Genomic DNA, 25,583 nt, shown 5'->3' with positions numbered 1-25,583 from the left:
TGGTCTTACAGCAGCCAGTGCCCATGGCTACTAATGACAGACAACTTCTGAAGCACTAACCACATCCTGCTGCCTCTCCCGGCTAATGTCTCAGCTGCAGCACAGCAATCATTCTCTCTACTCACCCTGCTGCTCTGCACATTCACTCACTGCAGGTTGTGTGTAGAGAGAGGAGGAGACACATTGCCCACGGGACAGGAAGCGGTGCTACATCTAGTGCAGGAAGTAGTACAGTACCTGCACTGCCTGCTGCTGTTTTCCTGAATGTTGCCCGAACTATGAAAAAAGGTCCCAGATGGAAGAACACAGTGACTGAGCACCACAGCGGCACCCCTAGCCATGGATACACCCGGGGATGTGAGCACCTGCAGCCCTATGGTAGGCACACCACTGGGTATACTGAGCAGGCAGCTGCAAAAACTGCTATTATTTATTTATTACTTTTTGCGCATAATAAATTTCAAATACTGCTCTGTAAAAAAAAAAAAAAATCTGGATTCAGCATGAATTTGAAACCATCATTTGGGTCATAACTAATCACAGTGAGGACTGCTTAAAACCTAGATGAAAATATGTTGAGCAACTGCAGAAGTGCCTTAAGCAGGATGAATTTTTAAAAGAAAATAAGGCAATTTTATTGTTCTTCTCTGAAATACAATTAGGAATAGGATCACACGTTTACACTATTGGAAACCCCATTCCTCAGACATCCCCCTTCCAGCCTACAGACTTGTTGGAACTCTGCGGGCAATGTGGGAAGAATGGGAAGTCACTGAGACAAAGTAAAGGTATGTAGCTCATTATGCTTCAGAGGAAAACATATTCCTAGTCTGAAGCCATTAGGAAACCCTTTCATCCACACAGTTCAGCTACACTCCTTGGCTGGTTGGGCTAATTGAGTCCACAGTGTTTTATGTTGTGTATTTATTTAAAAGGGAGCCACAGATATCCAAACTCTGCCACAACTTCTGTTCGGTTTCCGATACTCACCTGCCGATTGACGACGAGATTCCTCAGGCATCCTTTGAAAGGACTGGACTGTAGATGCGGATGAGAAAGTGAATCTTTCATCCCTCCAAGCTGCAGGACATGATGGGGATCCCAGTTCCTTCAAAGACAAATCACTAGGATTAAGGAAGAAACTTTGGACACAAATTTAGGGGGGGAAAGCCATGCATAAAAACTTGAATCTGTAATCTTCCTAGGTAAGAAAAGCTTTAAAAGTAAAATTATCGTAAAATTTACATAAGCTCCATATTATTAGCATCTCATTATCCATCGGTTTTGAAAACGTCATTTTAGTGAAAGTTAGGCTGATGTTGAAGAGGGGACCAGGAGTGTGTCTGGGTAATATAGCACCTATGCTCCCCCCCTTCCCCCCAGTCAGAGCCCCCTTACCCTCCAAAAACAGCAACAGTAATATATAGGCAAAAAAGAGCCGCCAAAAGGATAAAAATCCGAGCAGACACAAGATACTGTTGATATTATTCAACGAAAATATTTACATACTCCAGAAAGTGCAACACGTTTCACAGGCACATCCAGCTTCCTCAGGCTATGAACGGAGCATATAACTCATGCAAGTCTGGTATCAAGCTTAGCGCCTCTGAGGCACATTTTTCGCGTTTTTCATGAATTTTTGCGGTAAAAATATAGATTTTTTCGGCATTTTCGCAGTTAAAATGTGTGCTGTAAAAATTATTGTTTTTCCAAGTTTTGGCTCTTTTCATGGTAAAATATCGATTTTAGAAGCTATGCAAGCTAATTTTTCTCCAAATTTTCTCCAAATCAAAAATAGCAACAACACTGATTCTAACACTAACCTTCCCCTCTTAACACCTAACACTAACCTCCTACTTCGGTTCTAACCTTCCCCTCTTGACTCCTAACACTAACCTCCCACCTCCCTCACCATTACAGCTATTTTGTTTGAGCATCACATACGAATTAAGACCATACAGGGCCAGGAAGACCAATTAATATGTGTCCCCTCCTTTTCCCCGCCCTCCTTGTGTATTGGTTGAGAGGGTGTTAAAGAGAAACTCCGACCAAGAATTAAACTTTATCCCAATCAGTAGCTGATATCCCCTTTTACATGAGAAATCTATTCCTTTCACAAACAGACCATCAGAGGGCGCTGTATGGCTGATATTGTGGTGAAACCCCTCCCACAACAAACAAGAAAAGTAGGTACTCTTGGCAGTTTCCGGTCTGGGAACCTTGCTGCATTGTGGGAAATAGCTGTTTACAGCTGTTTCCAACTGCCAAAAAAGCATGTAGCAGCTACATCACCTGCCAACAGTAAAAATGTAACCATGTAATAAATGTCAGAATGTAAATCAGGGATTTAAAAGCTTTTACAATGGGCAAACACTGACTAAATCATTTATGCATAATTATTGTAAAAATGAAGCACTTTTTTATTACATTATTTTCACTGGAGTTCCTCTTTAAGGCAAGTTGGAATATCTCAGTCCAGCAAGAAATGGAGACCACAATTCAATACTGCCAGAGAGACAGTTTAACTTTTAACTGTAGGCTGCACTACTGTTGTAAACCAATTGTGTTGTCCCAAGGTACCAGAATAAGCCAGCCGGACTTCCCAATGCCCCCGAGTACATACATTGAGAAGCCATGGTCCCCTTGAGATTAGAATTAAGTAGCCATGTCCCTAACAATTAAATAGTCACTGGAATAATCCGATTCCAGATAAAAGAATCAAATATTTCTATGCCTTCAGATAATATAATCAAGTAGTCACTACCCCCCCCCCCCCAATAAAAATAATTAATTAGCCAGATGCATCTTATATACATAAACTAAGCAGCCAGGGGGTGCTGCACTGTGGCGCCCATGGCATGAGCCATGTCTGCACCCCTCTAGATACACCTCTGTAGGAGACATGGCCAGTCTGTCGGTTAATTGATATTCTGAAGTCCAGAAGTGACAATGATCCTCATTACCTCCACTCCTGTTCCATCGGTCCCTGAACCTCGCAGTCCGTACGATCCTCTGACAGCAATCGCTTGCCGACTCCCTCCTTCTCAGAAATAACGGCAGTACTGCAGTGGTCCAGGGTCATCATCAACACCTAAAACAGATAATTGTTTCAATTGCTTAAATATGGCTTGTGTTGTAAAACTGAATGTTTTAGTCCAGCCAAGTAAGAAAAAACTCTTCATGCAGCTCATCTATATCAGATACAATAAAACAGCCGCTATGCCTTATAGTGATGCATTATACGCTCTCCTGACTTTAATTCATATGATGCTGCCAAATGCCAAGTAGAAGAGATTGTGTTTGCAGCTAACTGGCAGGTCCAGCATCTGCTTTAGGCTGGGTGCTGGACAGAATTTTAAGTCTGCTGCATACTACCAATCACAGCACTGATCTCTCGTCTCCTGCGTCTCACCTCCCATCATGCTTTACAACAGCTACTCTGATGCCACTGTAGTATTCAGTGTGTCATAAGTCTGGTTGGTTGGACCAGGTAACAGCAAAGTCATTGGACAAAAATATTATTTGGAGATCTAAATGCCAAAAAGGAATCCTGAGAACGTTGACAGCAACATCTTTCACAACCCTGAGCAATAGAAACTGAGCATATGATGGAGAAAGTGTTAGCATCATCAGCAGTTCCAGAGGTCAGAGATTCTATAGCAATGTGCTCATTTTCATTCCTTCCCTTAAAAATTGCACATGGCTCCACCCTCCTCTGTTGATCCTGATACGACATTTGGCTTCAATGACCAATAGGGAAAAGGTATTTAAAGAGACTCTGTAACAAAAATTTTAGCAGTATTTCTCCTATCCTACAAGTTCCTAAGGCTGTTCCATTATGCTCTGGCTTACTGCAGCACTTTCTACTTGCACCATCTCTGTAATAAATCAACTTATCTTTCCCTTAACTTATCGGCTGAGTCTGGAAGGCTGCCAACTCTTCAGTAATGTGAACAAGTTAACCCCTTCCAAGCCCCTCCAGTGCTCCTGTGATGATTATTCCTCACAGACAATGTCCCTGCTCACACTGTCAGCTTGTCTGCTATCTGTGAGGCTGATAAACACAGACTGATAAACTGAACAAAGAATAGCTGGCTGAGGAGGAAGCTGCCTGTCAGTGCAGAGCCAAGACTCCAGGCTCTAAAGACACAGCTTGTCATGCTACATTGACACAGAGCTCTTTCAAAACTTGCACATAACCTCTGGAGACTGAATTCAATGTGTAACTCACTGAATTCTCTGTGTACTTACTGTGTATTAACTGAGTTCACTGCTCTGCTGATGTACTTCCTGTTTTGGTGGCCATCTTTTCTGTTTACAAAACAGTTTATAAAACAGTTTTTTTTACCCTCTTTATTGCAGCAGAGAGCAGCAAAAATATTACAGAGGGGGCTAGGAGATGACCCCAAACAGGCAGGGATGTTTGCTTATACTTCATTTTGTGAATACAGATTCTCTTTAAAGGACACCCGAGGTGAAAATAAAAGAATGAAATAAACAATTGTATCTATCCTCCTCCTCCTAAAAAATGACTTTTTAAAGATATTCCACGGTTTGATTTTATATTTGCATCTGCTTTTTACGTTTTTACTGTTTTATTGTTTTTGCTCAATGACACATTCATTGAAGTATGCCAGAGCTAAAACCTTTGAACTGTTGACACTTTTTATCTCTTTCCTGCTCTAAGAAGCCATTTTCTGATAGAAAAGTGTTACATACTTGTAACTTCCTAATGGAGGGTCACACTGTAGTCTGGCCCAGTCCTGACCCAGACAGGAACTGCCACTTACATACCTGAAGTTTAACTCTTTCAGGCAGAGAAAGAAAAAAAAGAACACAGCCTAGTTATTTGTGTGCTTGTCACTGTACATACCTATGTCTATCTCATCATGTCACGTTAACTCGGGTATCCTTTAAAAATAAACAGCAAAAATTCATATTATTTGAAGAAATATTTCATTTAATGCGCAGTAGAGTTCGCCTGAAGTTATACATTTGTGACCGGTTCTCTTTCAGCGTAGGAAGTGAAATTTATTCAAACCATGAACTGCAAACATTTACCATGGAGAACAAACATGTCAAGCCAGACACGGGCGCAATCTGCATAGATTGGTTGTTATCGGCCGTGTCTGCTTGGTGCATAAATCACTCTGGTTGTTGTGTATTTTACGTGACTTCCCCGGATATTTACATGTTAACCCAAGTGAAATTAAAACAAAAAAAATCACCTTGTTTTTCAGCCGAACGTCAAGTCGATGCCACCTGCCGTCTGTCACGTTCTGCCCCTCGGGTAGCCGTAGATGTAACATGCTGTCGTTGGCTTGTCCGATCCTCACCCCTGGTGCGCCCTGCACGATGTCTGTATAGGTGAAAAGAGGTCATTACTACCAGCTGGCATAAACGCTTGTAGTACCCTTCTTGACCAGCAGGCAGAGCACTATACCACAGACCGAATAAAGCACAACGAAACGCCCAAATTGAACAGAGCAAATTGTAATTGCTATCAGGATGATAATAAGTGAATCTAAAAATGAAGAACGCAAACAGAACAACTGTCATGCATGTCAAAAATGCTTGGCCAACTAGAAAAGCTTGCTTCCTCTCCTCTCTGGATGCAGTCAATGGCATACCTGGGTACTTTTGTAGAAAGCCAAACACAAGGTGTGTATGGGGTGGGTGGGGAAGTGTGAGGTGGGGAGAGGCACATTCAGCATGCCACACATAAATCTGGGGGGGTGGCCCAGTCAAGTGGGAAGTGGCCAAGTTGAAATAGGATAGTCCAAAGTACTCACAATCTTATTACACCCCTTTCAGCGCTGGGTCCCATTAAAGGATACCCGAACTGACATGTGACATAATGAGATAGACATGTGTATGTACAGTGCCTAGCACACAAATAACTAGGCTGTGTTCCTTTTTTTCTTTCTCTGCCTGAAAGAGTTAAATATCAGGCATGTAAGTGGCTGACTCAGTCCTGACTCAGACAGGAAGTGACTATCAGTGAGGGTCACGCTGTAGTCACTTCCTGTTTGAGTCAGGACTGAGTCAGCCACTTGCATACCTGATATTTAACTATTTCAGGCAGAGAAAGAAAAAAAGGAACACAGCCTAGTTATTTGTGTGCTTGGCACTGTACATACCCATGTCTATCTCATCATGTCACATGTCAGTTTGGGTATCCTTTAAGCAATTTTGAAAAATATTGTCAGATAGGTTTCTCGCAGCCAAGCCCCTTTCCTTGTACCAGTGGTGCCGTACTGCGTATGTTCGAGTACGCTCTGCGCTGCCTGTTAAGTTTCCTGCCAAGTGACAGGCAGCCTTTTGGGCCAATCAAAGTGCGGGGATAATGTCCTTTAAAGTGATTGGACCCGCTGGGGCTCAGGGCAGGACGAGTGGAGCTCTCGTCATTGCCAATTAGCAGGCATAAGTATATGGAAAATATGGAAAATATGCATATGGTATCCATACTCCCAGGAGTTTACCGCTTACTCCCGGCAAGATCAGCATGCACACAGCAAGATTCCATCTTCCCGCCACTTTTCTGATGCACTCACCTATATATATGAAATTCCCTGAATGCTGATTGGACGCAGGCCCGTGGTACAGTAAAGTCCCGTTAGGTCGGTTGCTGATAAACTCTAGAGACAGATGGTTCTCAGAGCAGAATCGCATTGGTGGGAACCGCGTGTATCCATCGCCATGGAAACTACGGAGGGTCAGCTGACAGAGTGGTCCATGGAACAGTGACAGGCACTGGCACCTGATGTGTAGACAAGAAAACAAAATATTATTATCCATATAATTTTTACTGATTTTGTGCAGATTAAAAATACTTTCTAAACTGATAAGGAAGACTAGATTTCCAATTATTATAAGGTGCACAACACATATAGGTCTTGTATTCAGCTAAGCCACTCCCTTCTCTGTGTTAGCCCCACCCATTCTATGTTAAAGCCTTAGTTTGGCATCCCATTTTCTCAGTGCATATCATAGTGAATTTGCATCAATTAAATAAATACATTAAAAATAACCGACTGACTGGGTCCTTTTTCCTAGTAAGAAGACTAAATAACTGTATAATGAACAACAGAATAAATCTCTGGTTGCTGTCCAAACTCCTACTCTATCCCATCATCATCATTCCGTATTTTCTTGTGAACACAGAGCAGTTCACCTAACCCCGCCCACCTGCTTTACAAAAAGATGAACTCTTTGTTCAGATCTGTTTTAGTACAACTTTTAGTACAACTTTTGTGAGAGTCTGTAAGAAACTATGGCTCTTATTAGTATTCATATTAATCTTTTTACACTTTTATGTCTGTCACATCACATTCCAACTCCAACACAAACATTTTCTTTCTCTATTCTTTCTCTATTCTCATGTAAGCACTCAGTGGCAGCTTTCTATTTCTTTTCTTTTCTTTATTAACTGATGTCATATAAATCAATTTTAAAGTGACTGGGAGGTAACCTCTAAAGGTACACACCTCTTGATTTTATGACGCCGGTTTGGTATCCGGGCACGATCCCCTAGGGCGAGATCACTGGCCATTGTGTACAGATGCGTGTCAGCTATGCAGCTGGCGACATGTACTGTTGCTATACGGGGTAAGGAGGGGGAGGGACGACGGAGCGGCGCCTGCATGATGTCATGTGGTGGGCGGGGGAGCGGTGCAGACAATACGATCAGCTGTTGCAGGGTCGAGTTGATCCACCAGGCACACGCTCAGTTATCAGCGTTGGTCATTATCGGCCACATTTGTCAAGTGTGTGTATGTGCCTTAAAATCGGACCAGAACTTTAGCACAGCTCACAATGAAAAGTTTTTATTCCACATTTAGTTGGCTTCTTAAAGCCCCATCTACACCATACAATTTTTTGTCTGATTTGATTCATTGATTCGATTCATCTGACATGTCCTATTGGGATTTGATTCGATTCAATTTGCCATTGCAAAACAATGGCAAATTGAATCGAATCCCGATCGGACATGTCAGATTGAACGAATCGAATCAATGAATCGGACAAAAAATTGTATAGTGTAGATGGGGCTTAAGAAATTCACTACTTTGTAACTGTTCTTATTTGGCCAGATCAGTTTCCAATCTGATCTCATCAGCAGCTGTGAATCCTAGCCATGAGCTCTGCCAAGGCTCTCAGCTCATAAGTAAATACTGAGGCTTAACTCTTTCAGTGCTCTCAGGAATGTTAAACCAAGTTAAAACTTCAGTTTTTTTAGGATTTTCATAAATTGTTATGAATTTTTTTTCTTCCTAAAGACTATCATGCTGAAGCTAATCTTTTATAGCACAGAGGAAATCCTGAGTTTAGTTGTACTTAAAACGTTTCCTGCAGTACAGACTTCCAGAGCTCCAGGATGTTGTCCCCTCAGACAGCCCTGTCTATGCCCCGCCTTCTAGCAGCCTAAGCAACATGATGCTAAGCTGAATAGCAACATCCATGCCCATGGAGCCTGCTGTGATCTCATTCAGCTGGGCTGCTCCTGGTCACATGACCAGATTTTTAAAACAGGATTTTTAGCTGCGAAAGCCTTGATTGGCACGAAAAAAGGTAACATTTGGACCCACAGCGTACACAGCTGTCAGAGGGTCTATTATTCAGCCAGGCTGTAATAGGCCTCATTCTCTGAAGGATTAGTCAGTTTTGCGCACGTGACACTCAGGTACACTTTGACAACACGGTTAAGCAGCTGTAATCAGATTTAGGCTGGGATTATATAAATACCATCAACGCATACATCATACAAACATCTCTCTCCGGCAGCACGGCGTTTAATGAATACAAATGACTCCTCCATCTGCTGGGGCTTCTCCGCTAATCCGCTCTCCTCGCTCCGATTTCTATAAAATATATCGCTAAGCCGCGGCCGGGAGGAAGGCGCGCTAAAAAATGAACAAAAGACGTCTGCGGGAAAATTATTTAAAGAGCTTCTAAGAATATTACAGGTTGGCGGGATAAGAGGCGAACTGGGGTCTAATCCGTCCGGGCCGCGGCAGCAGCCGAGACACAAGCTGGTTTACCAAAGAAAGAGAATCAAATAAAATTAATAAATTCTATTTGGCTGCCAGGATAGGAAGAAAAAAAAATCAAAAATAAAATACCTTCCGCTGCGTGAAATCCCAATCATGCCTACGTGGTAAATTTCACAACATAAGGCAGATATCATGTGATATCATTGCTGTAATTAGTTTTTAATGAACAAGGCTGGATAGCTAGATAACTGTCTGAAGACAGATAAAGGGTTGCAGAGAGAGAGAGAGAAGGGGGGGGGGGGGGGATAGTGGAGAGGGGGAGAGAGAGGTCATGGAAACGGCGGGGAGAGAGAGAGAGAGCGGTAATGGAGTCAAGTGTGGGGAAAGAGATGTGGTAGAGAGAGGGGTATAGAAAGGTGAGGGGGAGGAGGAGGTGGTGGAGAGAGAATTCAAATGGCAGAGAAAGAGGTCCTGGAAATAGTGCAAGAGTTGAAATAGAGGGAGGTGCGGAAAAGAGTTTGAAAGAAAAAGTGGAGAGAGATAAGAGAAGAAAAAGGAGAGAGAGAAATAGGGAAGATAGTGTGGTAAATAAAGGCGAGAGAGAGAGAGAGAGAGAGAGAGAGAGAGAGAGAGAGAATGTGAGAGGTTGGAGAGAAGAGTGGGAGAAGGAGGAGGAGAGAGAATGTGAGAGAGAGGGAGAATGGGAGGGAGAGTGGAGGAGGAGAGAGAATGTGGGGGAAAGGGAGAATAGTAAATAGTAGAGGGAGAGGGGGAGGAGAGAGAATGTTGAAGAGAGGGAGAGTGATAGAAGGAGAGGAGGAGGAAAGCGAATGTGAGAGAGTGGTAGAGGGGGAGGTGAGAGAGGGGGGAGTAGTAGATGCAGAGGAGGAGGAGAGAAAATGTGAGAGAGGGGAAGAGTGGTAGAGGGAGAGGAGGAGGAGAGAGAATCTTAAAGAGGGGGAGACTGGTAAAGGGAGAAGAGGAGGAGAGAGAATATGAGAGAGGCTAAGAGTGGTAGAGGGAGAGGAGGAGAAGAAGAGGAGAGAGAATGTGAGAGGAGGAGAGTAGTAGATGGAGAGGAGCAGGAAAGAGAATGTGAGAGAGAGGGAGAAGAGGAAGAGAGAGAAGGTGAGAGAGGGAGAGTTGTAGAGGGAGAGGAGAGAGAGAGAGAGAGAGAGAATGTGAGAGAGGGGGAGAGTAGTAGAGGGAGAGGAGAAGGAAAGAGAATGTGAGAGACGGGAAGAGTGGGAAAGGGAGAGGAAGAGGAGAGAGAATGTTAAAGAGGGGGAGACTGGTAAAGGGAGAAGAGGAGGAGAGAGAATGTGAGAGAGGATAAGAGTGGTAGAGGGAGAGGAGGAGAAGGAGAGGAGAGAGAATGTGAGAGGAGGAGAGTAGTAGAGGGAGAGGAGGAGGAGAGAGAATGTGAGAGAGAGGAAAAAGAGGAAGAGAGAGAAGGTGAAAGAGGGAGAGTTGTAGAGGGAGAGGAGAGAGAGAGAGAATGTGAGAGACGGGAAGAGTGGGAAAGGGAGAGGAAGAGGAGAGAGAATGTGAGAGAGGGGGAGTGGAAGAGAGAGGAAAGAGAGGTGAAGGGAGATCAGAGTTAGAGGGAGAGTGTGACAGTGGTAGAGGGACAAGAGAGAAAGGGAGTGGTGGATGCAAATTTTTTCGGCTTAGAACTGGGCCAATCAATTGCATTTCCTGGTGAATTTAATTGGCCCAGTTCCAAGCCACATACAATCTGCATTCAATTTGCATGTGGATTGTAATTATTACAGTAGAATCCCTTTATAGTAAACTCCAAGGGACTTAGAAAAGTGGTTTATTATATTAGAGGTTTACTATAACAGAAATGGTCATACTCAAGCACATAAGTAATACTATGGTAGTGGATCTTAATTCAGTCAATAATTGGGAGTCATTTATTCTTTTCAATGCTTCAGCAAGTGAGCACAGACAGCATCTAAGCTAGATCACAATGCACAGGGCTCAATATGCAGGGATTTGCATGCAATATTCATGCAACAGCTTGCACAGACAGGAAGCATGGGCCTCACCAGTTAATGCAGGTACAGTACAGTACAGGTATAATTCTGTAGCATTGCAGCCGTGCACAGGCAAGTCACGGATGACAGACAATTCCATCAGTAATCAGGCAGCAGCTTACACAGGAAGCATAGGTCTCACCAGGTAATGCAGGTACAGTACATATAGTGAGCTCCTCTGTCCACATTTCTGTGTAGCCTGGATAATACTGTAGCATTGCAGCCATGCACAAGCAAGTCACAAATGACAATAGTCAGGCAGCAGCTTACACAGGAAGCATAGGTGGTCTCACCAGCTGGTGCTTTTGAGGTAATCCATGCAGGCCTAGAGTATTGTGCTGCTGATAGCCAGCAGGCTACAATTCGCTGATTAATGAATCAAGCCCTTAGTTTATTATACCTGAATGTTTACTATATCAGAGTTTACTATAACGAGATTATACTGTAGTGTCCTATTGTCCATCTCTAGTAGTGAGCTGCCTGCTCTGTTATATGGAGAGGGGGAGAACTCTGCAGTCATGCTATAAGGTCTGTGAGCAAAGGTGCATGTACACACAAGGCAAGCAGATGTAGAATACTATGAACAGATTGTGCAGGCAAGCTCTCATACTACATGGAGGTGGGAAATATCATTTTCAAAATCGCCCACAAAACGCTTGTGCAATGATTCTCTGTGAGAAGGTTCATATCTGCGCCTTTCCTCCGCTTTGCGCTCCGCAGAGCGGTGCCTGTACCATTTCTGGGGCGATTTTGCTCTATTGAAAGGTATAGGAAGAGCGCTAAACGCTCACAAAATCGTTTTATGCGGCAAATGCGTTTGCGGTTTTAAAGTGAATGTACCGCTTTAAAAATAAAAAAGTCAGATACTCACCTAAGGAGAGGGAAGGCTCGGTCCTCCTGGTGCCCGGTCCCGCGCAGGATCCCCCGTAGCAGTATTCGACCAGTTCGGTCAAATACTGCCACTTCCGCATGCCGAAGAGAGCTTTCGGAAGCCTTCGGGAGCACTCGGGCTCCCGAAGACGGGCCGCTCCATACTACGCATGCGCGAGCGCCCTCTATGATGCGCTCGCACGTACGTAGTATGGAGTGGCCCGTCTTCGGAAGCCCGAGTGCTCCCGAAGACCTCCGAAGTCCCTGCGGCGGCGGACGCGAACGGGGGAGCCAGCGCAGCACCGAGGGCACCGGGAGAGGAGAGGGAAGGCTCATTAGGACCGAGCCTTCCCTCTCCTTAGGTGAGTATCTGACTTTTTTATTTTTACAGCGGTACCCATTGGCTTTAAGAATAAATACATTGTATTTATTCTTTTCCGGGTCAAACAGTTCACTTCCTGACTGATGTCAGGAAGTGAAAAAATCGAATCGCTTTGCAAAAGCACTTACAAAAGTGCTTTGCACAAAATTCGTACCACGCAGTGGAGCGCCTGGAGGGGGAAAATAAAAACACGCGAAAAAAAAAAGCGAAATTTGCTGCCGTCAGCGATTTCGATTTTAGATGTGAACAGAGCTTTACTCCTTTATTTTACCTGCTTTGCCCTGCTTTGTATGAGCACTTTGTTGTACTATAGATGCTATTTATCTGTATTCTACAGAAGATGCTGGTACCATAGAATCAATAATAGTAATAATAAGGGTGTTTTTACACCGATACAGCAAGATCAGACACAGGTCTAGTATAGCGCTGCTCTCGAAGGGGAGCTGATATTGCCTGTCTTTTCAAAGGGGAGTTGTTGAGCCAGAGCCGGATCATCCACATGGCAATCCTAGGCAGTTGCCTAGGGCCTGGAGAGAGTCGAGGGGCCTGGAGGATGCTTGCCATCACCAAATCTAACTAAAGATAGCTAGATGACCATCAGCGGTTGTCAAATCTATTTCAGTGTAGAATAATTTTTTGGCTTTAGTCCGAATATAATGGACCACTATGTACTGTAAATTACATACATATAAGATGTATCCCCTCTCCCCGAGATCTGTCAGTCCTGTACATTATCATGCAGAGCACACTTGTGTTATGCACAGTCCAGTAGAGAGTTGTTATCCATTACCCGCTCCCAGCGATGGGGTCTCCTCCACTTCCTGGTTAGTTTGCAATTGTCATGCAACTAGCCAATCATCATGCAGGGACTGAACCCGCATGGTGATTGGCTGGCTGCCTAGCACTTGGAAAATAACCAGGAAGTGGAGAAGACCCAATTGCTGGGAGAAGGTAATGGATAATAACACCCAGCTGGGCTATGCATAGTAGTGTACGGAAGTGTCACCCGCCCCCCTCCCACCATCACCACTGCAGGGGGCAGCAGGGGCGATAGTTACGCCACTGCTCCCAGATTAAAATCCTTTTCTCCTATGTTGCTATCACTTACAGTAGGCAGTTCAAATCTGACATGCTTTGGACTAGTCCATCTCCTCAAGGGGGGGGGGGGGTGTTCTGTATTACCTTTATTCTTTACACAGGCACACTATAGAAATGATCTATACAATGATGTTGGCCACCCTCCCTACTTATTTTCACACTATTTTGGCAGTTGGACGGAGGAACTGCCCTTCAATAGGTAGTTTTACAAATAAAGAAAACCCTGAGAATCCTCTACGAAGAGATGCACAAATGACTACTGTAAGTGACAGGGACATGGGAGAAAGGCCATTTATAGTGCAATTTAACCTAGGAGAAATGTACTTCTTATACCTATGTGTAAACCTGCATTTTACAATTTTTCGCTATTTTGCTCCTTTAATAAACTCCCAAGTTTTATCGCTTTTCACTGGCCACAGAACCTGTGTAATGTATACATGTCAGTAAATCACAGGGGAACTCGGCGGACCCCAATTTCACTTGCCTGTATCCGCCGGGGGTGTCCACGCAAGTTCCGCCGTGCGAACACGGGTTCTGCGGTAAAGAGGAGCAGGACGGCCGGGCCCTCCCGGAAGGCGGACACCTGCAGGCCGCGGCCAGATCGTGGATGACTGACACGAAGGAGGCGCTGCCTCCATCCACGAGGTTCAGCGAGGCTTTGGCGGGACTGCGGTTCGGACACACCGCGCTCTTCAAGCACACGGCTCGCAGGCAGAAGTCTGTCTCTCCCGGGAAAACTTCTGTCCGAACAGCTGCCTCAAGCTAGCGAGAAGAGAGAAAACAAGAATCAGGGAAATGTACAGAAAGGAAGACGCAGGAGAGCAGCTATGACCCCCCCCCCCCCCCCCCCCCTTCCTGCCCTTCAAACTGAAGGCATAGATTTTATGTCAGCAGACAAATGGTATTGTCTTGTACAACTGTATGCGGCCCTCCATAATTCATGCTACAAGCAGCTTCTTCACCTTTATTGGGCCTCTCGGATCAGGCCTGGCCTTCTCCATCATAAAGTCTCGCGTCTGACTTTATACTATGCGCGAGTTCTACATATGGCTGGAATGTATCTATCAGGAAGCATTACCATAGCTGTCCTCAGATCAGATGTGCTGAGGGCTCCGCTTCTGCGAAACATCGCCGCAGAGGTGGAACGCAAAGCTGGAGAAACGTGAATGATAAAATCGTGCTTTGTAAACAGCTTCCAGTGTTTCAGGGCTGATCCGTCATAAATATATCAATGATAAAACTTGATTCGGTAACTTCTTTACTTGGGACTGATCACAATGATCAAGCACCAACCTTATAATATGTATATTGCCACCTACTGTGATTTGGGGGTTGATTCACTAAACTGCGTTATTTTTCTTTACGGACGTAACTTTTCTCCGCGGGTTATGCAAAATGCGCACAGAAAAGTTACGTCTGTAAAAAACAACGCAAGGTGCGCGCAATAGGAGCATTACGCTATACCGCGCGTATGTTACTTAGCGTGTGGTAATATGGCGTAACTGCACTGAATGACATACATACAGTAAGTAGACAACACTCATCTGATATCGGATGAGTGTTGATGATTTGAACACAAAACAATTGTTTACAATCACCACAGTTAACTATCAGAAGAGATTGGTCAGGTCCATTCACAATGAAAATTAAAAAAAATAAAAAAATAAATTAACTATTTCAAAAAGATCACAGTATACTGTACATTCACAGCACACACATTGCACAACACTAAAAATCGATAAAATGGAGCAGCTGTAAAGGGGCCCCAACACCATTTTATTGCCACACAAACAGAAAGGAAATATACAAATACACACACTTACTTGACCAGTCTTAAAGGATACCCGAAGTGACATAATGAGATAGACGTGTGTATGTACAGTGTCTAGCACACAAATAACTATGCTGTGTTCCTTTTTTTCTTTCTCTGCCCGAAAGAGTTAAATATCAGGTATGTAAGTGGCTGACTCAGTCCTGACTCAGACAGGAAGTGACTACAGTGTGACCCTCACTGATAAGAAATTCCAACTATAAAACACTTTCCTAGCAGAAAATGACTTCTGAGAGCAAGGAAGGGGTAAGAAGGGGAATTTCTTATCAGTGAGGGTCACACTGTAGTCACTTCCTGTCAGGACTGAGTCACTTACATACCTGATATTTAACTCTTTCAGGCAAAGAAAAAAAAAGGAACACAGCATAGTTATTTGTGTGCTAGGCACTGTACATACCCATGTCTATCTCATCATGTCACATGTCACTTCGGGCATCCTTTAACGCACGTAGAGTGAATAACTCATGCGTAAAGTGTACAGCGCTCACGCGCTACGCACTAATGCAGTTTATTGAATCAACCCCTTTGTCACTTATTAAATCATCTGTGATTTTCGTTAAAGTGACACTGAAGCGAAAAAAACTTATGATATAGTGAATTGTACGTGTAGTACAGATAACGAATAGAACATTATTAGCAAAGATATGAGTCTCATATTTTTATTTTCAGTTCTATAGCCTTTTTTTTATAACATTGCATCATATTGTCATAGTTGCAGTTTGCTCTGTCTTATAGTTTAAAATATAGAGTGTGGTTTGTAGAACGAATGAACCTTTGAACTTTTCTTTGATGTATAGTGCTCCAGAAATCAGCGACCAGTTTGGTGGTGGAGCTCAGAGAAGCTCTTTTGCATAGATAACAACTAAAGTTTCTTAACTCTTCCTGTACTGGAAACAATATGAGACTTGTTTCTTTATTATTAACGCTCTATTTCTTCCCTGTACTACACAAACAAATCATATCATAAGTTTATTTTTACTTTTCCTTTAAAAAAGAAAAATGCCAAATAAAACTTTAAAAAAAGCAACAACAACAAAAAAGCGAACAGTTCATTCAGAAGACGACTCTGATATGAGGAGGCAGAGGGACTTATATAGTACATTCCAGTCATTGAATTTACTCCTTGAAGGGTTATTGTACTTAAAACACCTTTCTCTTAGTGAATGAGGCCCCCATATGTGCGTCTGTAAAACGATAGGTAGAAGGTGACAGAGATGAGATCAATTAGAAGAGACGTTGGCTCAGGTTTGCTTTTAGCGGTTGATGTTAGTTTCTTGCGACTCTGATCTCTTGTTCGAACCTTCATGCCACTTCTATTAATATCTCTCTCATTTTGAAAAGTGTAAAAGTAAAGGCCATTCTCTGGTTACTCCGAGTCTCATAATGAATAAAATATAAGTTTTATTGTATGATAATAGCATGCTTTTAGCACTATACAAGAACAGTTATGATTAATTAATTATTAGATCTGGAGCGTCTGAGGAATATCGTCTTTTTTTTTTTTTTACGTTGGTATATTTATTTTGTTTTCTTTCTGGCTGGAAATAAACGATTGCATCCATCTTCCGTCTCCTAAAAATGACTTTTTAAGATATTCCACAGTTTAATTTTATGTTTAAATCTACTTTTTACATTTATTTTTTACTAAATGACACATTCATTGAAGTATGCCAGAGCTAAAATCTATGAACTATTGACCCCTTTTATCTTTTTCCTGCTCTCAGAAGCCATTTTCTTCTAGGAAAGACTTTTATAGTTGTAATTTCTTATCTGTGAGGGTCACACTGTAGTCACTTCCTGTCTGAGTCAGGACTGAGTCAGCCACTTGCATACCTGATATTTAACTCTTTCATGCAGAGAAAGAAAAAAAGGAACACAGCATAGTTATGTGTGTGCTAGGCACTGTACATACCCATGTCTATCTCATCATGTCACATGTCAGTTCGGGTATCCTTTAAACAATTTTGCCAAATATTGTCAGATAGGTTTCTCGCGGCCAAGCCCCTTTCCTTGTACCAGTGGTGCCGTACTGCGTATGTGCGAGTACGCTCTGTGCTGCCTGTCAAGTTTCCTGCCAAGTGACAGGCAGCCTATTGGGCCAATCAAAGTGCGGGGATAATGTCCTTTAAAGTGATTGGACCCGCTGGGGCTCAGGGCAGGACGAGTGGAGCTCTCGTCATTGCCAATTAGCAGGCATAAGTATATGGAAAATATGGAAAATATGCAGATGGTATCCATATACACTCCCAGGAGTTTACCGCTTACTCCAGGCAAGATCAGCATGCACACAGCAAGATTCCATCTTCCCGCCACTTTTCTGATGCACTCACCTATATATATGAAATTCCCTGAATGCTGATTGGACGCAGGCCTGTGGTACAGTAAAGTCCCGTTAGGTCGGTTGCTGATAAACTCTAGAGACAGATGGTTCTCCGAGCAGAATCGCATTGGTGGGAACCGCGTGTATCCATCGCCATGGATAGCCTTTAGAGGTTTCACAAGCTCTTCCCAATGTAATGCTATGGTTTTTTTTTTACAAAACCTCATTGCTCCAGTGTGCACAGACACATAGGATAACATTAGCAGGAGATTTAAAAACTCAAAACGCTCAGAAAAACTCCTCTGGTGTGCACCAGGCCAATCTCTTTCAGACAGAGAAAGAAAAAAAGGAACACAGCATAGTTATTTGTGTGCTAGGCACTGTACATACACATGTCTATCTCATCATGTCACATGTCACTTCGGGTATCCTTTAACCAGCTGAGCGGTCTGGACGAGCTCAGCTCGTCCAACACCGCCAGCGGCTGCCGCTCAGGCCCTGCTGGGCCGATTTTAATGAAATAAAAAGCAGCACACGCAGCCGGCACTTTGCCAGCCGCGTGTGCTGCCTGATCGCCGCTGCAGCGCGGCGATCCGCCGCGTGCAGCGGCGAAAGAGGGTCCCCCCAGCCGCCCGAGCCCAGCGTAGCCGGAACAAACAGTTCCGGCCAGCGCTAAGGGCTGGATCGGAGGCGGCTGACGTCAGGACGTCGGCTGACGTCCATGACGTCACTCCGCTCGTCGCTGTGGCGACGATGTAAGCAAAACAAGGAAGGCCGCTCATTGCGGCCTTCCTTGTTTATTATGGGCGCCGGAGGCGATCGGAAGAACGCCTCCGGAGCGCCCTCTAGTGGGCTTTCATGCAGCCAACTTTCAGTTGGCTGCATGAAATAGTTTTTTTTTTTATTTAAAAAAAACCCTCCCGCAGCCACCCTGGCGATTTAATCAGAACGCCAGGGTGGTTAATGATAAATTTCTTTTTATGTGGTTTGTATTTTTTATCTTTTTTTTTTTTAGGTACCGGTATTTTACATATTTACTATCCAGTCACTGTGCTGGGCTGAGACTGGGCTGCTGTATGTCACTGTCCTGCAATAGAGTCCTGTATATTATTCTGATGTATATGGATAGCATTTTGGTGCAGCAGCTACCGACGCATTCTATACATTGCAATGTTTGTGGCTATGGGACGCCGGGGTGTTTGATTTTGGCGGGAGATTTAGGAAGCGGTATGTTTTGTCGCTCTCACATATAAACTTCTCCAGTTCGAATGAGTGAACTTTTAATACTACATTTTATACAGTAAGTACACTTACTGCAGCCAACAGTCTAGCTAATTGGCACTCATTACATAGATTTTAACTAATAAGTGTCTGGCAGAAGGTTTGTGCACTGACACGAAAACGTCTAGGCAATCAGGCACTGAAGTAGATCCTGCATTGACTATTATGTCTGTTAGCTAGACTGCTGACTAAAGTAAGCAGATTTCTTGTACTTCTAAAAAGGTCTAGGAATCTCCTTCATGCCTTAGAAGTAGTGAAGTCCCTGTCGGAGTGACAAAATGTCATCTAGGACAGATAAAGGTCTCCAGGTGGAGGTATGTTATTTTGACTGCACCCAACATGACCAGCCAGAAAAGTGACAGGAACTAGTCAGCTGAGAAGGGCCAGAGGTACTACATCTGCCTGTGAAGCATAAGGTCATGAATTCGACTCCCGGGTCAGGGAAAAACAAAAATCTTCTACCATATTAGGTATACTTAAAAAGCACATTTGTTTACACGACACAGCTAAATAGAACATAACTGATCATATATCCCTCTTCTTTAATTATTTCATCTGTTTTATGTTATGTTTTGGGATGGTTTTGCTTTTTTTTGGGAGGGGGGGGCTGCTTTTTGAATCTCTGTGCACTTCTACCTCGCCCCACCTTTCCGTGGTCCTCCACTGCACATGCGCAGGAAACCACTTATGTACTTAGTGACCAACCATCCATACTGCAGTCTACTGCTGGTACAAGACGGTCGTTCATAACATTCACCCACAAGTGGAAATACTGATCGCCTATATCTACGTCATCCCATAATGTGTGTGTATAATAATATTCATCTGTTCCCATATCTACCCTGGTTATGGAGGCAATACAATAGATTTGGATTCCCTGCTTATTTCCTTATTTATCTTTGTATTTTGTATTTGATTAATTTTCACAACATTTTTAAACTGCTGAAAATGAGTTTTCAACATAAAATATAGAAAGTGACTCAATAGGGGGCCAAAGTAAAGCATCAGTTTTTAAAGGGAACCTGAAGTTAGTAAAATTATTTAAATAAACACATGATGTGCCTGCAAATAAATATTACATACTAACCTCACCATCAGAAGCTCACCGTTTTATTCTAACAACGATCCCTTGCAGTATTGACAAGATTTTGGCAGAACTGAAATATATTACAGGATCTTCTCAAAAAATTAGCATATTGTGATAAAGTTCATTATTTTCTGTAATGTACTGATAAACATTAGACTTTCATATATTTTAGATTCATTACACACAACTGAAGTAGTTCAAGCCTTTTATTGTTTTAATATTGATGATTTTGGCATACAGCTCATGAAAACCCCAAATTCCTATCTCAAAAAATTAGCATATTTCATCCGACCAATAAAAGAAAAGTGTTTTTAAAACAAAAAAAGTCAACCTTCAAATAATTATGTTCAGTTATGCACTCAATACTTGCTCGGGAATCCTTTTGCAGAAATGACAGCTTCAATGCGGCGTGGCATGTAGGCAATCAGCCTGAGGAACTGCTCAGGTGTTATGGAGGCCCAGGATGCTTCGATAGCGCCCTTAAGCTCATCCAGAGTGTTGGGTCTTGCGTCTCTCAACTTTCTCTTCACAATATCCCACAGATTCTCTATGGGGTTCAGGTCAGGAGAGTTGGCAGGCCAATTGAGCACAGTAATACCATGGTCAGTAAACCATTTACCAGTGGTTTTGGCACTGTGAGCAGGTGCCAGGTCGTGCTGAAAAATGAAATCTTCATCTCCATAAAGCTTTTCAGCAGATGGAAGCATGAAGTGCTCCAAAATCTCCTGATAGCTAGCTGCATTGACCCTGCCCTTGATAAAACACAATGGACCAACACCAGCAGCTGACATGGCACCTCAGACCATCACTGACTGTGGGTACTTGACACTGGACTTCAGGCATTTTGGCATTTCCCTCTTCCCAGTCTTCCTCCAGACTCTGGCACCTTGATTTCCGAATGACATATAAAAGTTGCTTTCATCCGAAAAAAGTACTTTGGACCACTGAGCAACAGTCCAGTGCTGCTTCTCTGTAGCCCAGGTCAGGCGCTTCTGCCGCTGTTTATGGTTCAAAAGTGGGTTCATGCTTCCATCTGCTGAAAAGCTTTATGGAGATGAAGATTTCATTTTTCAGCACGACCTGGCACCTGCTCACAGTGCCAAAACCACTGGTAAATGGTTTACTGACCATGGTATTACTGTGTTTAATTCGCCTGCCAACTCTCCTGACCTGAACCCCATAGAGAATCTGTGGGATATTGTGAAGAGAAAGTTGAGAGACACAAGACCCAATACTCTGGATAAGCTTAAGGCCGCTATCGAAGCATCCTGGGCCTCCATAACACCTGAGCAGTGCCACAGGCTGATTGCCTCCATGCCACGCTGCATTGAAGCAGTCATTTCTGCAAAAGGATTCCCGACCAAGTATTGAGTGCATAACTGAACATAATTGTTTGAAGGTTGACTTTTTTTGTTTTAAAAACACTTTTCTTTTATTGGTCGGATGAAATATGCTAATTTTTTGAGATAGGAATTTGGGGTTTTCATGAGCTGTATGCCAAAATCATCAATATTAAAACCATAAAAGGCTTGAACTACTTCAGTTGTGTGTATTTGAATCTAAAATATATGAAAGTCTAATGTTTATCAGTACATTACAAAAAATAATGAACTTTATCACAATATGCTAATTTTTTTAGAAGATCCTGTAGTTGCTTGCCTGTCATAATAGCCGTGAGGCTATGACACAGTTGCTGTTTTTTGTTTTCCATGTCTAATCTTTTTATATTATCTGTATAGCACCTTTGAGCACTCTAGCACTTTGTTATAATATCCCTGAAGAAGTCCCTATCTTTTACAGGGTGAAACACGTTGGGTTGTATGGTGGGGTGATGGGTGTTTAGATAAGATAAAGTCTGGAAAAGAGGGGTTACCTATGGTGTGAGGATTTATATAGCCTCACTCACAGGGCTCTGTGAATGTCCTTCCCCTCGCCCAGTTACATTATGGCATACATGTCAAACTCCGGCCCAGGGGCAAAATCTGGCCCTCAGAGCCTTTCAATTTGGCTCTCAAGTGGTTTTCCCACTTTGCATTATGTTTAGGCCCACTCTAGATCCCCAGGGAAACTATAATGAAGGTGAAGCCCTAGAACAGCAGGGAGGCCGTAGGGTGAAAGCACTAAACACTAGGGAACTGTATAGGGGCGGGTGGAGCCTCTAGACACCAGGGAACTGTATAGGGGTTGGAAGGGGGCCTATAGACACCAAGGAACTATATAAAAGGGATGAAGGTGGCTAGTAGACATTGAGGTTTGCCCTCAACTAGGCCCCAGTGTACAATTTCGACCCTCTTTATATTTGAGTTTGACACCCCTGCATTATGGCAACAATTTTACAGGCTTTACGATTTTAAAACAATTTATTAAAAGTAACATTTTAAGATATCTCTGTGGAAAGGGTATACAAATGTGTATTTATATATCAGTTGCTGTGTCAGTTATATCTCAGTTGTTGTGAGTTATAGCTGAAAGGACAACTGATGTGCAAGGTAATGTCCATGCTTCCCTATGGCTCAAGTGGGTGATATTACAGTTGAACAGTGTGTTGACCTGGAAGCTGTTACAGGGCCATTGGCATTTTTCAAAGTCCATCGATCACAGTGGACAAACAGGACACGGGAGAGGAGAAAGAGATTGATGAGTAGACTACACAGAAGGGTAAGTTATTTTGACTATTAATTTTCAGTTAAAGTTTGCTTTAAACCATGAGCTTCTATATCCATCTTGAAGTCTTTCCCTAGGGATGATGGAGAGAGGAACTATGGCCTCTACAGCTCATCAGTTGCCACTTTGTTCAGTAAGCCAGAACATTATTTCCATAAAAACCAGCATTACCTTACACTAGCAGGTAAGCACAACAAGAAACCCACCTTGTCCTTGTGTTTGACAACCGCATTGTGCAACTTGGCAACTTTGTGGTAAGAGGAGGAAGTCCGGACAGCAAGCCTGAGCTCAGTCACTCTCTCCTCGCTGTAGAGGCTGAAGATCTGGATGTTGTCCGGTTGAGTTGGTAGGATGTCTGCCAGGACCCTCTGCAAGTGGTCGAGCTTACTGGCTCCATGTTCATCCTTCTCAATAAACTCTTCTGCAGTAATATCTAACAAGAACACAAACAGGAATAACACTGTGGGTTAGGTCTACCGCCAAGCTCAGAAGAACTGCAGTAACATTTTATAACCAAGACTTATCTGAGGCAACCTAGAAGTGACAAGAGTTATCCAATTGGTTCTTACTGGCAAGAACTCATTCTCTCTTTTTACAAAAATGTGTTATCCCTTAATAAATGAACTCGAATCTGTACCAACTGTGGAAGGCTAATAAGTGGCATCAATATTAAAAAGAGTTCAGGCAGAAAACAATGAGACAGAAGGAAGACAAGAATTTTTAATGGTAAAACAGCACCAGCTCCATGTTTCCAAGGTCAGTTAATCATAGGAGGGGAGGCATACGAACAGTGGTGTAGCTAAGGAGATATGGGCCCCAGTGCGAGTTGTACATTGGGCCCCGCCAAGTGCTTTACACATACAATTGTTATGGAGCACTAAAACCTGCAAGGGATAGCCACAATGTCATTATGTCAGAGGTTTAAACAGGGTAGAAAAATGTTTCTTAATGATTACCACTGTTCAAAGCACATATGGAGGTGATCATTACCAGCATATCACCAAAGTAGAGCTAATCAGAAGTTAATTTAGAGCCCCTCTGGGCCAAGGGCTCTGGTGAGTTTGCAGCCTCTGTACCCCCTAATGTTACGCCACTGCATACGGAGTCTCCAGATAAGTTATGGAGACCCGGAACCTAAAAGTAACCTACATAAAAACACTACAAAGTGCAGGTTTGCCTTCTTAAAACAGAAGGTAATTGCATGTGTCTACTTCTTATTCTCCAAAATGGACTTGACTGGTGCATGGATGAGATGATCTTGCAGACCATGGGCCCATATGCAATTAACTTTTTCCCCCAAGTTTTCTCCTAGGTGATATTTTTAAACTTGTCAATAAAATGCCTTTTAAGCCATCAGAAAACAAGAAAATACGCAAAATAGTTTTGATAGCACTTTTTCATCTACTTTTTGGTACGTTTTTAATTGAAACGTGCTGAGAAGTTACTTTAGATCAAAGATAAAAAAATTATCTCCTGGGAGAAAACTCAGGTGAAAAAGTGAATTGCTTATGGGCCCAAATCTCGTATGGGCACTTCGGGAAGGATGGGTAGAAGAGGGGGGTGGTACCGGGGGCTGCTATACACACACTACATTTGAGGTAGAGGCAGCCACAAATCAGGTGTGTACAAGGCCTTAGAGTCCAGAATTACATCCCAGCTAAGTCACTATGGGCCTAATTCAATTTGCTTTTTCTCCTAGGTGCTATTTTGCACATCTTATCAATAAAATGCATTTTAAGCCACCAGCAAGCAAGAAAATACTCAGAATAATTATGACAGTACCTTTTGATGCTTTTTTTTAAATAGAAGATAAAAAATGATCTCTTAGGAGAAAACGTGAATTGAAATAGGGCCAATGTGTGTTAGTTATGTTTGTATGTTCTCCCACATTTCATAAATATATTCTAAATCAAGGTATGGTATGGGTGACCAACTTGTCCTGCCCAAAACCAAATTCAAACTACGAAAGCATAAGGGGTACTGATCCAAGTTCAACTGATCAAATCCAACAGCACTACAGTATAAAACATCTGATTTATTTTTTTAAGTGTTTTATTGGAATTTTTCAAAAACAGTTTTAACATACATACCAGGTGTACCATATGCCCAGCTCTAGGACGGTACATCTGAGCATTTATCTTTAACAACCAGCTTGCTAATAAACATAACATTGCAATATTTTTTGCTACATCGCTTTTATATGGTAATCAATATACCCTCTTCTTCCCCTAATCCCACCCTCCCCCCTTACCCTCCCTTGGTCTCTCCATCCCACCCTTGAGAATAGTATACCACTATTGCCCATCTCTATATATCTCAAAAAAAAAGAAAAAGGCATATAGATAATACCAGGTAGTCATCACTTCAATAAACCTAGATAATTTACGAGTTATGCTGGGAATACACGTTTCGTTTTTGCCTTCGTTTAAACCTTCGTTTCGATTGTGCCTTTTGTCCTTTTCGATCCCGAAATAATCGACCGTACGGTTAATATCACCACCCACGGTTTCGTTTTTTTTTCCGATTCTGATGGTTTCGTTTTTCCAATGATCGAAGGCTGCAAAGAAACGAAACGTAGTACAGGGACGGACGGCATAAACGAATATATAATCGATCTGAACAGCCATCAAGCCTACCAATGGCTCGATTAGATGGATAAAGAGAAATAATATCAAACATGTTCGATCACTAGTCGTTCGTTTTTTGGGGTCTATTAATCGAAACTATAATGAGATTATGACTATTTTCACATACGTTTTCAACACTCGATTCGTTTACCGAACGAATCGAAGGCTAAAACGAAGGCAAAAACGAAACGTGTATTCCCAGCATTAGAGGTATTTGATATCTGAAGTCTTCCCAGGGTGCCCAATAGTTGTTGTGTGCAGTACCACGCTGAGTATTTAAAATTCTCCATAAGGTTATCTATTTCCTGTTGTTGAAAGTTATGCTGAATAAAAAGTCTCCAAGTTTTGAAGAATTTGTTAGCTCTCTTCTCTTTGTCTTGCAACGTAT

At 42.8% G+C, this 25,583-nt stretch overlaps 1 protein-coding gene across 1 annotated transcript in view; it reads right to left on the bottom strand.

The window, feature by feature from the left end:
* The window catches only part of LOC137538785 (neural-cadherin-like), a 242,347-nt gene that overhangs the window by 37,280 nt on the left and 179,484 nt on the right, over window positions 1–25,583 (bottom strand). Inside the window, exons 21-26 of the mRNA XM_068261105.1 lie at window positions 22,775–23,001; window positions 13,870–14,147; window positions 6,555–6,760; window positions 5,229–5,359; window positions 2,964–3,091; window positions 991–1,108 (exon numbers count right to left, since the gene is read on the bottom strand). Coding sequence (XP_068117206.1) covers window positions 991–1,108; window positions 2,964–3,091; window positions 5,229–5,359; window positions 6,555–6,760; window positions 13,870–14,147; window positions 22,775–23,001 — 1,088 coding nt within the window. The remainder of the gene's footprint in view (window positions 1–990; window positions 1,109–2,963; window positions 3,092–5,228; window positions 5,360–6,554; window positions 6,761–13,869; window positions 14,148–22,774; window positions 23,002–25,583) is intronic.

Source organism: Hyperolius riggenbachi, chromosome 11 (genome assembly GCF_040937935.1).
Source record: "Hyperolius riggenbachi isolate aHypRig1 chromosome 11, aHypRig1.pri, whole genome shotgun sequence".
NCBI classification, from domain to species: Eukaryota; Metazoa; Chordata; class Amphibia; order Anura; family Hyperoliidae; genus Hyperolius; species Hyperolius riggenbachi.
The sequence above is the reverse complement of the archived record's forward strand: the minus strand, read 5'-3'. Positions and strand labels throughout refer to the sequence as shown.